Source organism: Zootoca vivipara, chromosome 2 (assembly GCF_963506605.1).
Source record: "Zootoca vivipara chromosome 2, rZooViv1.1, whole genome shotgun sequence".
NCBI lineage: Eukaryota > Metazoa > Chordata > Lepidosauria > Squamata > Lacertidae > Zootoca > Zootoca vivipara.
In genome coordinates, this window is record NC_083277.1 from 92548843 (window position 1) to 92566691 (window position 17849).

The window sequence follows — 17849 nt, forward strand, 5'->3', positions numbered from 1 at the left end:
TCACACTGAAATGGTTGATGCAACAAACAGGTGTCTGGAAGCCCATGCGTCGTACAGGCACCACATGCGCAGATGTGGGCACACACTGCGTAGTAAACAGGCATAAAGCAATTCTGAAGAACATTCCTGGAAGACGGCTACTGCTACTCTGAAATTGAGCCTTCTCACTTGGGTAAACACTGGAAGAAGTGCCATAGCACAGCCGGTGGTGTTTTTCATGCAGAAGCTCCCAGGGCTATTGCCCACCCCTCCCAGGTAGGACTGGGAGAGACCCCCTGCCTGAAGGCCTGGACAGCTGCCAGTCAGTGCAAACAATACTGAGCTAGATGGTGCAAGGGTCTAACTGGTTAAAAGGCAGCGGCTTTGCTGCTTTACACAGAGTTCTCGGCTGAGTAGAAATTGTGGAGGGAAGCCTTTTCAAAAGTGGATTTTTGTATGTGGCAACTACCCCTCCCAGAAACTTCCTTTCAAAACAACAACACCACGGTTATCTCAGATTTGAAGGGGGGGGGGCGAATGTCTCAGGATAGCAGGTAGCAGGCAAAAAGTTTTAAGTCCCTTTAAGCAAGAACTTAGCTATTAAGGCAACAGCTGAGCAGAGAATTCCCCAGTGTTACCAGCCCATTTTGCTGCTAGGAAGGGGACAGAATGAGTGTCTTCTGCAAGGGGTTTGCTAAGGTGAAGTGCACACCAGGGAGAGGCAAGGAATCCTTAGGACCCAGGGGAATCCACAGAAACTAATCTCATGCATTCAATATGAGGAGTTCCTCCCCTCACTGGTCAGGGATTCTCAGGTGTCCAAGTAACAAAGCTCCCTCCTCCTCCTCCTCCTCCTCTCTTTTCTCAGCCAGCTGCTTTCCTGGAACTCTCTCCACTCAGCCTCCATGCCCGTCCTCTTACTATCCCCTCTCGCCCTTCCCAATGAAGCGGCCAGGGAATAAAGCTGCACCATGAACGACCACTACCACCGGGCAGCCAGGGATGGCTACCTCGACCTGCTGAAGGAAGCCACCAAGAAGGACCTCAACTCGCTCGATGAGGATGGCATGACCCCAACCCTATGGGCCGCCTACCATGGCAACTTGGATGCGTTAAGGCTGATAGTTAGCAGAGGGTAAGTCCTGCCTTCTGCCCTGTTTTGACTTTGCTGTGATGCAGGGCTCAGCGAAAAGTCCACGGCTCTTTCCCTTGGCAGGCCACACAGCCTTGCAGGGAATGGAAGCCAGGCAGGTGGATTGAGCTTGCTTGTTTCTCCACCCTTGGGGGGGGGGATGTGTAAATCTGTGCGAGTCTGAATTTCCCACATGGACATGTTGGGAAAGCAGAGGAGCTTTTGACTCGGTACAGCTGTGGTGTTGGGTCAGTGGGCAAGAAAAATCCCTCCCCCATCACCTTATCCCATCTTTTAACCATTGTCTATTTCACTGCCTGTGAATGTCCTGGATTGGTCTCCCTCCCCTGCAGATTTCACCATTAAAAATATCATGAATGGACGGACCGCAGCACAGTGTTTTCTCAATGTTGGTTAAGATGTTTTGTGCCTGGCTGGCAACTCTAGCCCCGTTCTCTTGTTTTATCTGGCGAAGGCAGGGGTTGCTAACCTTCTCCTGTTATGTGTGTCAATAGTTTTAAAGAGACATGAAAGTGGTTTTTTTAAAGCATTGCTTCCTCCATGCACTCACATTTCTATTACCTCTAGGTTTCGTGTGCATTTCGAGGCACTACAAAAACCTACCAAACCTATTAGATGTGGGAGTTGGGTGGAGGAGATCTCTCGACACCCCTCTCTCCCCAAAGCGATTTGTTTTTCGAGCCAACTCTGGCTCCTGAGGCATTGATGGGGATGTATTGACGCTTTTATTATAGTTTGAAGAGCGAATTCGTTATCTACGCACCCCCTCCAAAAGACAGTGTGCTGAGAAGGATGGAGGAGGCCTGCAAAATAAGTGTGCTAAAACACAGGTCAGACCTATGCTCTTATCTTCTGCATCACAATCCCTGACGGTATAGAAGCTGCAAGAGGAAGAATCTGAGAGGCAGAGAGGGATCAGGATAATTCGATCCTCTTCCTAGATTATGCTGCCTGAAGGCAGGGCATAATCTCTGTGTCCCAGAAAAGCTGAACTTTTACAACTTGAAAACAAGTGTTTTGGTTATCTATTGAAGATGCGCATTGTGCAAAGGCAGCTCCATCTATTGGATGAAGGCTATGAGTTCTGTGGTAGTTCTGTGGTGAACAAATAATCTAAAGTGTCCTCATTTCAGCCACCACTGTTCACAAATCAAGATTGGTGTGCTGTTGTTCCCATTCCCCAAATGAACTGAGGCATAGGAATGGAAGTTCACCTGAGGCCAGTCAGTGCAGAGCTCCAGCATAGATCAGTTGACCAGGACCATAGCTAGTACAGTACTGTATGAGGTTTACCAAATTTGCTTAGGCAGGTGTTGCTGGACTATTAGAAATTCAAAGTATTTATTTATTTAAGGTATTCATATACTGCTTAATTGCTGAAGTGTCCAAGCAGCTCTCAGATAGCTCCAGTGTGCAGGAGAAGCACAGGGGCCTATAATCTTTTGGGCCAAAGCACAATGTGCATCCCTTTCAAACTGTCTTTTGAAATCTCAGCTTTCGCACAGAAAGCAAAGGACAAGTCATTCCACTGACTTGCCTTACATTGAGGCTTTTTGATTATCATGATTGCTAATGCACACATTTTTATATGTTTCTCCTCACACTTAATATAACTGCTCTCATTATTATCTGATGGGTAAGCTGCATTCCCCTAATTTTTCATTGTTGGCTGCAGTTCCATACAATTCTGGCACCCCCAAAGGGGCTTAAATGTGAATTTCTGCAGAAAGGTACCTGATGATACATTTGGACTGGAATATAGATGGTTCCCAGATGAGCATCTTCCTTGCAGCTCAGCTAGTGTTTAATGAACTGAAAATACTATGTGCTTGCTGTCAGTGGGGAGGATATAGTAGAGAGGAATGCTCATGCCCTTTTAGTGATGAATGTTATTAGGAAAAGACAGATGAGGCTGGCTCTTTAAAAGGTGCTTTCATCATTGGCCACAGTTTGTCAGAGATAGAAGAAATATACCCTGGCGCTTAATTAAAACAGCACGGAATTTGCAAGAGGGAGGGAGGAGGCCTTGCTGCGCTCAGAGAAGCAAAATTATTGATGCTCAGTATTGACTGGGAAAGTTTACATGCATCTGCAATGTCACTATTCCCCCCCCCCCGTCCCCCAATTAACGACAATAACATATCCTGTATTGGCACAGCTGCCTAGCTGCCAAGCAGAAATAGAAAGGGAACTTAACTCTGTTGTAGAAGATTATGAGCTCCAGTCATTTAGGTCTCCTGTTGGACAAATACTTTTACACAATTGCAACTACTGTACTGTAATTCCTGCAGTCATTTATGCACCAGTAATCAGTGGCTGAATGTGCTTTGGTGTGCTAGACTGGAGGATAAATTGCTGTCTGGACTGCTTCCCTAAGCTTTTCCAAAACGGATACAGTGGTGCCTCGCAAGACTAATTTAATTTGTTCCGCGAGTCAATTCGTTTTGTGAAAAATTCATCTTGCGAATCGTGGTTTCCCATAGGAATGCATTGAAATTTCTTTTTTTGCCCATAGGAACGCATTAAATTTCAATGCATTCCTATGGGAAACCGCGATTCGCAAGACGAATTTTTCGCAAAACGAATTCGTCTTGCGAGTCACCATCAGATCGCAAGACACATTCGTCTTGCGAAAAATTCGTCTTGCAGGGCATTCGTCTTGCGAGGTACCACTGTATCTGGTGAATATGGAGGCTATGATCATAGGCCTCACTCCCAAATCTTATATCAGCTGCATGCACCACTTTATCCTCTCAATGTACAACGTAGGGAACAATGAGGCAATACTACTGTCACACAGGAGGGGTTTGTCTGTGTGCGCAGCTCTGCAGAAACACCATGTTTGTATTTTGTGCAGCACCGGCACTGGGTGAAGGCAGGATTGTGGGGAAGACAGAAAGATTTGGTGGTAGATCTGCCCTGTTCATTAGTCAGACAAAAGGCCTCTTTCATCCTCCTGGCTGTGCACTAATGAGGGAAAGGAACACAATCAATGTGATGGTTGGGGAAAGGGAGGCAAGTTGGCATTTGGTGCCACATCCTCCGAGAGAGACAATTGCTCTTTAGTGTGAGTTTTTGACAAGCTCATCAGCAGCAGTGCCCAAGATGGGAGATGAGCCAGCTTATGATGAGCTGGGCTTCACAATGAAGGGTTTCATGAGATGAGGTGGCAGTGAAGTTGCCTTCTCTCCAAGTGGCAGTGTGCTACTTTGGCAACAACACACTCATTTAAAAAATGTGTCGTTCCCCCCTGTTTGTTTTATTCCTGGGTGAAGGCCGGAGATGCTCTCTTTTCATAATTCTGTTGTAGACCAAATGCAGTATGCAGTTCAGATTGCAGGATGCAGAGAGACCCTGATCTTAGCTATACTTCCTGCTCTGGATTTGAATTCATGGCTTCAGCTTGATCCCGCACTTCCTCACAGGAAGCAAACACCATGAGGCAGGCTCTGGAGTACAAATGCATTGAACTCCACCTGGGTGACCTGATCTAGGCAGGGCATAACCTTCAGCTGGTGCTAATCCAAAGTAAGTGGGGAGGGAAACAGCAAAAGGCTTTCAAACAGTTCTGGAAGTTTTGACGGATCTGGGACTCCAAAACCCAGCAACGCCTGTTGCCATAGTGACACCAGTTGAGTGGCAGGTGGCCGGCCTGCCAGCCTTGTATAAAAGTTCCCCATCCCTGATATAGAATGTTTTCACATTAGTGGCTTAACACACACAACAAGGTCGTTTTGCAATCTGCTGTCTTCCTTCCATTGTACCCTTCCTCCACCCCACATTTTGCACAATCTCACAGCTTCTCTCCCCTGCCTCTTCATATTTATCCTGTATACTTGCCATGCATGCATGCTACACTCTCCCATCCTTCCATTCTCCAGCTAGGCACACTTGTTGGTGCTTTTTCCTGCCTTAAACAGGCAGCAGGGAAAATAATATAAGCCGCCTTGCTTGAGCCAGTCTACACCAATTATAAATTTAATTTGACATTTTTATATCGCCTTCTAGGGCAAAAGAGGCAGAAGTCTTTTAAAAAGTTAGACAGACGCCACTGCCAAGATCATTTCCCTGTCTGGCAACTCATGGCAATAATTGATCCTTGCCCAGAATCTGAGTTAATTCTCTTCGAAGTCAGGACATCAGTAATTTGCAAGGCAATATTTTTAATTACTGAGTAGTGATTGTGAGGATTGTAGACATACAGAAAGGAGTGAAAGGGGGGTGAGATTCAGTTTACCAGATGTTGTAAAGACACTTGAGCCTTTATACTCAGCCTTGCTAACTTCTGCCCACTGAAAAAAATCCCCACAGTGGAGGATACAGATAGACACTTACTCCCCACTTAAAGATTACATGTTTCCAAATACTACCCTGTTACGTTCCCCTCCCTCTCAGATTTTGGCCTGTTCTAGGAAGGCAGTTCATGAGAAGCCAGCCGTGCAAGGAGATAGATGAGCACAGAATGTTAGACATTTGTTTTTTGTTTACAAAGTTCCAAAAATGTGTTGGATGCGAGTGAATGTGCTGGCTAGAGCAGATAAAAATAAAATCCACGGTGGCCCAGTGATCTGTACAGACACTTCAATAGAACTCAGTGGTTCCCTTTAATGTAGTTGTAGCATCCTTTTCTGTATTTATTTTACATTTAGATGCTGTGATCCCATACATTCAAAAGTGTCAGGAAGGAGCAGAAATTCAACAAAGGCCTTTTTACCCTGTCACGACAGCATCACAAGGCTGGGAAAAGCTACAACCTTAGCATTTCTGCCTATCACGTGTCTCTTTAAGGCATGGAAGCCATGGCGACAAAAAATGGCAATCCTAAATATTTGTGATTACTCATAAATACTATGTATGCAAATAGTGAGGGCCTGATTTATAGCTGTTGCATCACTATATGTGGCAACAAACGGATGGGGCTGAGGTTTACAGAAGATAAAAAGCGGCTGCTCAATGTAGGCCACTTGTTGGGTTAACAAAAGCAGGCATTCTCAAACTACCTGCTCCCTAGGACCCATTTGGAACAGGCGAAAATTACTGAAGCACACCCATCACAAAATGGTGGCAGATGGATGCAGACTTCAACAGAAGCAGCTCGCCGTTGCTGACATCACTTTCTACTTACACCTACTCCATCTTTTGAAATGGCCTACTTCTTTGCCACAGCAATTTCCTTGCGTCAAGGAGTTCCATAGCTCTACTTACTACAGATATTTGCTCTGGAGGTATGGTGTACCTCAGCCTAACTAGAGAACTTATTTTTCTTTTCTTTTATATTTTTATCATCCCAACTCCGCATGCCTCTCAAAAGTATTTTTGCCCATCTCCTGCCCATCTCCTCCCTTTCTTTCACACTAAACTTGGACCCAAATGCCATTTCACCAGGTCCTTTCATGTAAAACAGCTTTCTTCATTTCTATTCATAAATACATACAGTGCTTTTTTTTCTGGGCACCTCCTTTCGCCCCAAATGTTAAAAGTGTGGCACCTGCTGTAACAACTTCATGGTCAGTACCGACAACTTTTCTTATTTTTTTTTAAAAAAGTGGTCCATACGTACATACCTAATTTTATTTGTACGCTGCTCTTCCACAGTTCAAACTATTCTTGGGGCAGCTTAAAACAGAAAAAAAAAACCTACCTACAACATATCGAAAGTAGTTATAAACAATAAATAAAACATTAAAAAATACAAAACCGAAACCGAACAATTCCCACATGAATCACAACAAAATCGAATATAAGGATGCAGAAAAACAAGAGCAACCACCCCCCCCTAAAAAACAAAACACCCCAGTCAGAGTCCCCTCCAGATATACTAGTCCCAGTTTGTTCATTACTACTGCTAGCAGCAGCAGCAACAACAACAACAACCACCTTTTGTCTGACTTTCTAATTTCCTCCATCACCTTCCCTGGTCCTTTCTTCTCAGAGGAGGGGAGGGGCATTTCTTTCCTCCTCTCCTCTCCTCTCCCCCCCCCCCCCGTCTCCAGCCATGGTTTCTCACCATGTAAGCAGTTGGCTGGTACTGCCATTGGTCCATCCAAAAGGGTATGTCATGGCCAAGGAGCAGGGAAGGCAAGTGAGGAAGGGGCAGTGGGCAGACTGTGGCATTAAGGCCCACCTGAAAGCGTCCCAAGGCCCACTGGTGGGTCCCGGCCCACTCTTTGAGAAACAGTTATCTATAGGGTATTTTGGTGGCACTTTTTTTTTTTAAGGGAAGCGCTGCAAGTGCTTTGAAGCTAGGAAGTGGCAATATGTCACAATTAAGCAAACATTGCAGCCAATCAGATTATTATTAACTGTGATTAAGCTTGGGCTCACATTAATTGGAGCTTGCTGCAACCTTACCCCTTCCCATGCACTTCCCCCAGTGCCAGCCGGGAAATGTTCCACCTAGCAAAGGGATTTCCCCTTGGTTCCTGGTTCTTGCTGACTCCTGCTTCTGGTGTTTTTGTAACTGCCGTCAGTCATTGCACCTAATTATGTTTTTCCTGCCTGGATGTTGTTAGCAGGGATTGCCGAATTTCCCATAGAGGATGATCTGGTATCAGTCAAGTGGGAAGGAGGTTTTGGGCAGGCCTCTTCCTCTCCCCTGCATCACATGGCTACTTGGTCTCTTGCGTTCCCTGTAGTCCTGCTCACGCACCCTGTCCCACATGATGATGGTGTCCAGCCGTGTTGCTGAAGCACTTCACATCATACCAGACAGAGGAGGCGGCCGTGCAGTGAGGTTGCAGAAATCCTACGCTGGAGCAGAATGGAAAGCACACCAATCTGGCACATGGCACTGAAACTTGACCTAGTCGTGGAGTCTGTTTGCAGCATGAGAGCCCTTCCAGTGTGGGAATCAAGCAATTCCGGAGCCAGGGCTGGCTCAAGTCGTCTTGCTGCCTGAGGCAGACAAGATGGCGTCCCTCCACATTCCAAGCGCAGAAACCAATTGGAATGGCAGTGGAATCTGATATCAACACTGGGGTTGCAACAGCTTTCTCCACTGTATCTGAGGTATCAGGCCACAGTAGCATGCAGGACAAGCAGTGTGGCAACAGGAAGGAATGGCAGAAGGGATGTGTGCTCAAGAGGAACACTCAAGGGCTGCCCCCTGAGGCGGTCCCCACTCTACCTAATGCCCTGCCTGGAGCTGCCAGCACCCCCCATCTGCCTCGAGTACTAATCCACACCTTACCATTTTAATCTAAAGACCCTTCTCAAACATTGCCTCTCCAATAAGTTATTTTCATTGAAACAAACTTCCAGAGGGGTAGCTATGCGAGTCTGTTGCAACCAAAAAAAGAGAGTATTGTGGTAACTTAAAGACTAAACATCCTATTTAGTAGTAGTGGTGGTGGTGGTGGTAGTTTTAAGCTTATGCTATAAAACAGGCACCCCCAAACTGTGGCCCTCCAGATATTTTGGCCTACAACTCCCATGATCCCTAGTTAACAGGACCAGTGGTCGGGGAAGATGGAAATTGTAGTCCAAAACATCTGGAGGGCCAAAGTTTGGGGATGCCTGCTATAAAAATATGGTTAATCTTTCAAGGCTCCACAAGACTCTTCACTGATTTTCCTTGAAGAGGCCCAGATTGAAGAATGAACAAACCAACCAATCCCTTACAACCTGCCTCAAGAAATCATCCGGCAGCGGCAGAAGTGCTATCCAAACTGAGGCCTACCTTTTAGCAGGAGGAGGCAGGTCACATTGGGCACTAGATTTCAAAATACAATTTAAAGAGCAACAAGCTGTCAGCTGTGTCGTGACACTAGCCACTATTTGGGGGGGGGGCGTAGGTTCCACTGGGATTTTTCCTGCTTCAGGCCCTAACATGTCTTGGGCTGGGTAAGCAAGTGGGTAAATGTAAGAGAGGACAATATGAGGCATGGTGCTTCTTTCCAGCCCTGATACTCTATGGTTTAGCGGTTAGATTTGTATTGCGATTTTCAATAAAGAGGGGCTGCAGTACAATGCGGTGCGAGGAACAGTTGCATTGTACTTCACAGCTCCCAACTTGAAAGGACTGGAAAAAATTCATGGAAGATAAGGCTATTAATGTCTACTAGCCATGATGGCTATGCTCTGCTTCCATGGTCACAGGAAGCAATGGGGGTACCCTCGTGACCGGGTCCTGCTTGCTTGTTTCCCATACGTGTCTGGTTGGCCACTGTGGGGACAGAATGCCATTGGCAGCTAGGTGGCCCATTGGCCTACTCTAGCAGGATTCTTAGGTCAAGTTCTAGGTCAGGGCAGTGAAAAAATGCTGGGTGTGAAGTAGATCTAAACGTTTTGCTTAATGTTTTGGTCGCTAAGCTTTGGTGAATTCACATTCCAACCAAAGGTTATGTGAGAAGCAACCGTCACCCACTTTCCCCTCAGCCCCGCCAAGCTGGGACATTCTGATGAGAACGTGGTGAACTTGCCTGCATTGGCAACAAGAATCTTTGTTATAGCTGCATTTTCCTGCCCTGGACCTGTACCCGATACTGCTTTGTGAAATAGATTGCTTTATTGGGAAACAAGCGACATTTCTCGCTTGCAGGGAGAAAACAATAGGGTCCGATTCCGCTTTTCCGGCTGCTTGCAAGCCTCCACGCCCAATTCCAATGCACATGTGTTCATTCAGAACAAACATAAACAATGCTGCACACGCCCTGAGCTCACAGCCGGCTCCAGCAATTACAGTTTCTGTGTCTCTTTAAGCAATCTCCATCAATAATTCACCCCTCTTGCAATTCATCAAATATTCATCTTTTCCCTGAGTTCCCCACTACCGATAGGCCAGTATCAAGGTGAAGGGATGAGGGCAGGCTGGCGAAGGAGTCGCAGCGAACCTGTTGCCAGCTCCTGGATGATACTCATTTACCCAGGGCCACAAAGCAAAAGGGAACCTGTTCCAGCATTCTGCTGCCAGACAGCTTCATCCTCCCACCGCCTGTCGCTGCTTGCTGGGCCTGGCTGGTTAGATAGGTTTCGCTCTATGTGGGAAATGCAACAGAGAGCTTCTCTGGAGTTGGGTGGCTTAGAAATCTTGTATCGGTCACTCCAGCATCTCATTGAAATAGGGAGAAGGCACGCCACTAAGCAACACTGCTTTTTAAAAACGTGTCTTCTGCTTTTGCCTATGTTGTTAACATGCACTACTCAAAACAACAACAACAACACCCGGCTTTATTTATTATATTTGTATGCTGCCTTTCCTCCAAAGAGAGCAAGGCAGCATACATGTTTTGCAAGTGGACTAGAGAAATGTACTGATGGGCAGCCATAAAAATGTAAATAAATATTAACGGGAAAAGGCAGTGTGCAGGGTACTCCTTTCCCTTCCATTTTAAGTGTCACAACAACCTCGTGAGGTGGGATGCATGCGTACGTAGTTTTATTTGTTTGCCACCTTTCCACAGTTCAAGCCACGCTCGGCAGCTTACAACACGAAAGAAACTTAACTGCAATGTAACAAAAATAGTCATGAACAATAAATAAAACATCAGAACTGATAACTATATATATATATATATAATAAAACCCAACATAACCAAGGCTTATCCATTGAAACTCTGTATCCAAGGACTGTTTTTCTTTGCCCCAGAGTTTTCCATATGAAAACCCAGTATTGACAGTTGTGCTGATTGAGCACTAAAGAGCATAGCTGCAAAGTCTCCTGTTTTTCACGGGAAACCCCCAAATTTTAAACCGTTTCCCGATGGTAGCCCGGATTGGGAAAAATCCCGTAAATCCCCCGGATATCCTACCTGCTAGGGAGACTCCATTTTGGGTCCTGGCACCGCCCGATTTCCAGTGCTCAGACATGGGTAGCGCGGCACCGAAAGTCGCTTCTACGCATGTCCGGACATGCGTAGAAGCGACTTCCGGCGCCGCTGCTGATCCAGCATTTTTCAGCGGGAGACTTGGCAGCTATGCTAAAGAGCAGGGTTTTTTGCAGGGAAAGCTCTGGGGCAAAAATACCACACAGAGATTTCAAGTGCTGGCCTGTGCCTGGAAATAGTGGGGCAAAAGTGTGCATAAGCCCTAAGAGGCAGTATGATTGGCTCAAGGTCACCTGGGTAGGTTAAGGGTGAGTGGGAATTTCAACCTAGGTCTCCTTGGTCTTACTGACGATAAAGTTGGCGGTGCAGGGGACATGCATGACAGCGGGAGTACCTTGAGGGAAAGGCAGGACATAAAATAAAATAACAAAATGTTGTCCGGTATTACTTTTGCAGGACTGAGTCTTGGTTTGCATACTAGCCTGGCTTATAGTGTGCCTGATTATACTAGCCTCACATTGTGCCGTCTTTGCTGGGGAAAGGAGCAAAGGTGTGGCCTGACTACAAGCTCGGTGCTAGCGAAAACTGTGGTTCTGGAGGTGGGCTAACCTTTGCTCCCTCTTGAAATGTGCTCCTGGCTAACTTGTCCTGGATTTCTGGAGAAGATAACCAAGGGCGTTTGAGCAGGCATGAGTGGGTAGGGAGGAGCTGCTCTAATTTGTGCAATACCTCTAGTGCAGTTGAAAAACAGGGATTCATTTCACCTCATGCCCACACAAAAAAGGCCGAGAGAGTGCACAATATCATACTTCAGTATCAGTGCTGCTTGCCACTTTTGCCATCCCCAAACTTCAAATATACCCTCTTTTACTCTGAGGAAAATAAGAAGACTGAACAAGCACAGCAGGTCTGAAGCTAAGCTTTTAAAAAGGCCAATAATGCATTGTAGAAAGAGATCTGTTGACAGGAGATGAAGGGAAGTTTATTGGGTATAATTCTGCTTTCGTGGATTTCCTCCTCCAAAAAATGCTCCAGAATTACTGTGATTGAGTAACACGAGGGCCACAGGTAAGGTAAGCACCAGAATAAGAATGTGTAAACTGATTTGATACATTTCACAAGTCCTAAGCAGCATCTACTCATTAGTTGTTTTGACTACGGCAGACCAACATGGCTACCAACCTGTAACTATCTACTCATTAGGTATACAGGCTTCCTTGATCACTAACTTATTTGTTTCCTGCATTTTAGGGGTGACCCAGACAAATGTGATATCTGGGGGAACACGCCTCTTCATCTGTCAGCAGCCAATGGTCATCTCAATTGCCTCTCCTTCCTGGTGTCTTTTGGGGCCAACATCTGGTGTTTGGACAATGACTACCACACTCCGCTGGACATGGCAGCCATGAAAGGCCACATGGAGTGTGTGCGTTATTTGGACTCCATTGCTGCCAAGCAGAGTGGCCTCAACCCCAAGCTGGTGAGCAAGCTGAAGGACAAGGCCTTCAAGGACGCAGAGAAGCGGATTAAGGACTGTGTAAAGTTGCAGAAGAAGCACCATGAGAGGATGGAGAAGCGCTACAAGAAGGAAATGTCTGACCACTCGGACACGATGAGTTTTTCTAGTTACTCCAGCAGCACTCTGAGCAGGAGGTTCCAGCACATGTCTATGATGACTTCCTTGCCATATTCTCAGGCCACCATACACGGCACAGCCAAGGGCAAGACCAAAATCCAGAAGAAGCTGGAGAAAAAGAAGCAAGTGGATGGAACCTTCAAAATCTATGAGGATGGGAGGAAAAGTGTGAGGTCCTTGTCTGGTTTGCAGCTGGGCAACGACGTCATGTTTGTGAAACAAGGCACCTATGTTAGCCCAAAGGACTGGACCCGGCGCAACGTTAGGGACATGTTTATGACAGACGAAGATACTGTCTCCCGTGCCATAAGTGACCCAGGTTTGCACATGGACTCGGCCCATTCTGAGGTCAGCACCGATTCTGGTCACGACTCTTTATTCAATCGACCTGGACTTGGCACGATGGTTTTCCGGAGGAACTATGTCAGTAGCGGACTGTTTGGGATTGGCCAGGATGACCCCAGCATGCTGGGAGAGGACAGGATGGGTGTTAAACTTCACAACCGCCTGCAGCGCTCGCCAAGTCTCAATGACAGCATCGGCAGTGCCAACAGCCTGCAGGAGAGGAATGTGGAGGAGCTGCCGTGGGATGAGGTGGAGCTGGGCCTGGATGATGATATCGAGCCTGAGACGAGCCCCCTGGAGACCTTTCTGGCTTCCTTGCATATGTCTGAGTTCATTTCAATCCTCAAGAAGGAGAAGATTGACCTAGAAGCTCTTACGCTGTGTTCGGACAATGATCTGAAAAGCATCAACATTCCACTGGGGCCCCGGAAAAAGATGCTGGATGCTGTCAAGAGGAGGAGACAGACTATGGAGAACCCTGATGTCATAGAAGACACTGAGCTGTAAAGCAATTGAGCCCCTTCCTTTCACACTCATGGAATACACACTGGTCTTCAGCATGATGCGCATAGCATAGAATGGTACTTCTTACGTACATTCATATTATGTATTTGAATAACAGGAATTCTCCGATAGATCAGGGTGCTAGGAGAATGTCTGCGTAGCGTACGGCAGAAAATTGCCAACAGAAAGAACTTGACTTGACTGACAAAAAAAAAGAATTTATACAAATGTTTCAATATTTGCAAGCTGGGTACACAAGTTGCCTTGAGGTAATGTCTTAAAATCAGATTCTTTTTGCTACCTAGATTAAGGTAGTGTTGGTATCAATATAATTTTTACCCAGTGAAATCAACACTAAAGTGCTGCCATTAAAGCCACTGGAAGCCATTTTAAGCATTCTTGGCTAAACAGCCAGACAAAAGCTGAGCTTCTAGGGACAGATCTTGGGCTACTCCATACCCTTACAGGACAGGTCTTATTATGGAGTTTTGGGCTCAGGCCATCTGATCGGCAAACTCACAAGCACAGTACTGGCAGAGCCCCCTCCTGCTGCTTCAGATGTTGCATTGCAGGATGTTGCAGATGTTGCTAAAGGAGTGTGTTGGTGGGGAGACTTCCCTTTGGCTGTTGCTTACTGGCCCATAACCCCTCACTATTCTACCTGCCCAACAGCTTGCCGGGCTTGTTGGTAGCTTTAAAGCAGGCATGAGAAACTCACAGCCCTTCAGATGCTACAGCTCCTATAATTCTTGTACACTGGTTATGCTGGCTGAGGCTCATGGGAGTCAGTATCTGGAAGGCCAGAGTCCCCCCACCATCCCTTAAAAGGCAAAAATAGTATTCAGGTGGTCGGCCTGAAGAAAAGATAGATCTGGCTTTGTAAACAGGCTCCCATCCACTCGACTACTTAATCAGTGGCTGCCGTCTGATAATATATTTCTTAGGTGGCATCATGGGAGCCTTCAATTAATCATAGTGTTGGCATTAAAAAAACCCTGTGCCACTTCTTGGTAAACCGCAAGCCTGTTATCCCATTCTTATTCCTAGCCTCAAGTGGTTATTTGTAAAACAGGTCTGAAGATTTAAGTATGCATCTTTACTGGTTGCAAAGAATGGAGGACAGGAACTGCAATCTCCTAGGCAGCTTTGAGAAACTTTTGGTGGAATGCTAGATTTACAGTGGGCTTCTCGCAGATACCGGTAATATTTTTGTGGCTTCATGCTTTTGTATCAGTGATGACTCCGTAGCCTTGCAAAGCTCGCTAATTGTACCTTAATGTCCTTTTACGTTAACAAAATTTCTTTTCTCCGTTGCAGATAGCTGTTTTTAAGGAACAAGAAATGAACAGAAAAACAAAACCCCAGTTCTAAGTTGCCAGAAAACATCTCCCAGTGATCCTAACAGTGGGAAATAATGAACGCCATAATAAAAGGCCCAATTCTAACCACCGCTCAGCTTCCTTTCTCTGCTTTCCTGCCTGCAGACTTTTGCCAGAGAACAGCCTCTTGCTTAAGAGCATTTTGGGGACATGGGTTGCACGACACTAATCTAACCATGCAGTCTTATACATGTCTACTCAGAAGTAAGCCCCATCAAGTCCAACAGGACTTACAGGGCCTGTGGCGCTCCAGCTGTTATCGAACACTTTCCCCTGCCACAGGTTTTCCAGGCCTATCCTATATGAACAGCGACAGATGAAGGAGCTTCATTTGAACCATACCTTCACAACTCTGTGATTACCACCACCAAGATTTGCAATGTCAGTGGAATCCCACCAGTATTGTAACTTTGGCTATCACATTGTGAAGCCACCATGCTTCAAAGCAAATCTTAGGGGTGAGTTGAGCTCACCTGCATTTCCTGTTCTGAGAACACTAGGGAAATTGCTCTACCTTTGCACGGTTCTGACTGCATGACTTGGAGTGGGAGGCAAATGTATGGAAATAGACATGGGTGGAATTAGTTTATTTTTTATGCCTGCCTTGTCTGTTTCTCCTGCTGCTTTCACTTACTGTGACTGGAACGAACACACACACAAACACACACACTGTCTCAAGCCTCTTTTCCCCACAAGGTTTATATTTTTGCTAATGGATGGGCTGGTCTATGTTATAGAACTTCTCCTGGTGATGCTTCTTCTTCAGTTTTGCAAAGGCTTTGTTGCAATGTTTTAACTAAAGGTAAAACAAGCTAAGCCATACCAATGGGACTAGTGAAGAAAACTCCACTGACAAAATATAGGGGCAGACCTTTCAGCACTGGACAGCCTATTGCCATGTGTAAACATAGGGTCCCTCCACTCACAGAATTGTAGAGGGTCATCTAGTCCAACCCCCTAGGAATGCAGGAATCCTGCCCACAGCCGCCGCCCCTGTGCCACTGTCATTTGAGAGCAGTTAAAAGCATCTGATCACATTAGCATGTGGTTTGAATCCAAAGGACCAATACTGGGCAAATTTAAACTGTGGTAAACTGAATTTTAGCCAAGCTCTTTGTTTATATTAGCCATTAAACAAACAACCTAAACTTGGTTGCAATTCTCAAGCCTACTTTTATTCAGTAGGATTTCTCTGGAGCAAGTGTTGTGTGGTTTGAGATCATGGAGAGAAACTGTTTCCCTTTCTCCACTTTACATGACTCTCTTGTGCCCGATCATATCTACGGTGTATATCTTTCAAGCTGCAATCTTAAGTGTACTTGGAGGTAAGCCTGACTGAACATCAGTGGGCGGAATCCAATGTTGTGCAAACTTCCTCTTGCACAATGGGCCTTCATTGCTTCCTTCTCTCTCTCTCAAGTGAACACCCAAATTTTGCTCTGGATGGGGAGTCCGCACCACCCAGAACACAAATTCTGAGGTGTGAAGAGGGCTGGGAGAGGGAGAAGAAGGTGAAGCCCTATTGCATGAGCAGAAGTCAATTTTACAATCCAACAGGGACTCGTTTCTGAGTAAATATGCATAGAATTGGGCTGCAGTTTGGTAAATGTTTTTGCATTTACAGTACTTCTCCTATCTTCTTTGAATGTTTGATATGTTTTATATTCCATGTATGTATGTATGTATGTATGTATATCCAACCTGTAAAAGGACACTGTTGTTTACTGCTTATTTATTATACCATGTGCATACTATTCCCTGCCACTGCCTGATTACAATATTTTTAATAAAGAACCTGGCGTAGTTTGTCTTTCACGATTATAATTGAGAAGAGGAGGCTGCTTCTAGGTATGTTTCTGCAGGTTTATTTTAAATGCAAATTGCATCATTTGGGACTAGAACAAGGGCACTATTTTAGTACAGCCAGATCCCAGGAATTCCAGGTTTTGGCCAAAATGAAGCCCACTGACTCCATTCCTGCTCTGTTTCCAAGCCAGAGAGACCATGCATCACTCACTCCAGGCGCTTTGAGCCTGGCATGAAGCCCCATTTCTCATAGGTAGTAGCTCTACTCAGATGGATCAATAGGTGCTCTGGGATGCATTCACAGACTGAGCACAACACTGCTGAAGAAAGCAAGAGATTCCAGCAGCTGCAGCTTCCTGAAATGCTGATTCTCACAGACACAAGGTGCATCTAGATGGTGGATTTGATTTGTTGCAGACAGCAAAAATGTAGTGATCACCAGAACTTGCATAGTGTTGTGCAGGTCCCAGTATTCAGCTAATCTTGAGTTTCATTGCTATGCAATGAAGGCAAGGAAGTTGAATCCTTGCTCACCCATATAATCTCACTGTGGGTCATTTCACAGAGGTTAAGGTCCGTTTTCCAGAAGTGTATGCTCAATACTGGGAACCCAGCAAACAGCCTTGTGACAGCTTTGACATTGGCCCAGTTTGCAGCTGATGCTAAACCATGGTTTGCTGAACAAATGCTGAGTTGCCCCATTGATGACCAAACAAACCCTGGCTTGTTTCTCTAACGTTTGGGTTGCAGTCCAGCTGTTCTTGCCTTGTGCCTTTGCAGACTGGTGAGCATCTGGGGTGAGGTGGCCACACACACCATGGTTAAGGAAGGTGTGACACTGCAGCTGAGCATGTTCCCAGAACATAACAGCTGGTGAATTGGGACGCTTATTGGTACAAGGCACTGCGTGGCAGATCAGTGTCCCCCAAATGACAACTTGTGAAGCCACATCAGTAGAACTCTTTAACAAATGATAATAGGAATTGGGCTTTCCACCCAGGAAATAAAATGTAGGCTATGGGACCAAATGTCCACAAAGAAATATAATCTGCAGAGTCTGTGACTATTCTATGTAAACATATAACACAGTGAGTGAACACTCACAACTGCAGTCGTCTTGTGCGTGTCTCTCTCTTTTTCCACACCACCAGACCAGTAGCATAGCCAGTCGGTCTTGAAATAGCTCTCAGTAGTGGAGTCCTGGTTTTAACCTTGTTTGCTCCTAAACCACTCCCCGTTAACTATAGAAATGGTAGTGTGATTGCACCCTCTGCTGGAAAAGA

At 45.8% G+C, this 17849-nt stretch overlaps 2 protein-coding genes across 2 annotated transcripts in view; one reads left to right on the forward strand and one right to left on the reverse strand.

Annotated features, from left to right (window-relative positions):
• Positions 1 to 17849, reverse strand: part of OTOP2 (otopetrin 2) — a 43358-nt gene that overhangs the window by 11824 nt on the left and 13685 nt on the right. The gene's annotated exons all lie outside the window — the stretch shown is intronic.
• On the forward strand, positions 859 to 16800 carry USH1G (USH1 protein network component sans). The gene is made up of 3 exons (XM_060271854.1): positions 859 to 1114; positions 12148 to 13458; positions 14699 to 16800. The coding sequence occupies exons 1-2, from the start codon at positions 951 to 953 to the stop codon at positions 13382 to 13384; spliced, it is 1401 nt and encodes a 466-aa protein (XP_060127837.1). The 5' UTR covers positions 859 to 950; the 3' UTR covers positions 13385 to 13458; positions 14699 to 16800.

Bases quoted from the DNA above. Each gene is read 5' to 3' on its own strand.
- USH1G (XM_060271854.1), top strand. From the start codon at position 951: ATGAACGACCACTACCACCGGGCAGCCAGGGATGGCTACCTCGACCTG. The intron at 1,115-12,147 runs GTAAGTCCTGCC...CCTGCATTTTAG, and splicing joins AGGCTGATAGTTAGCAGAGG to GGGTGACCCAGACAAATGTG.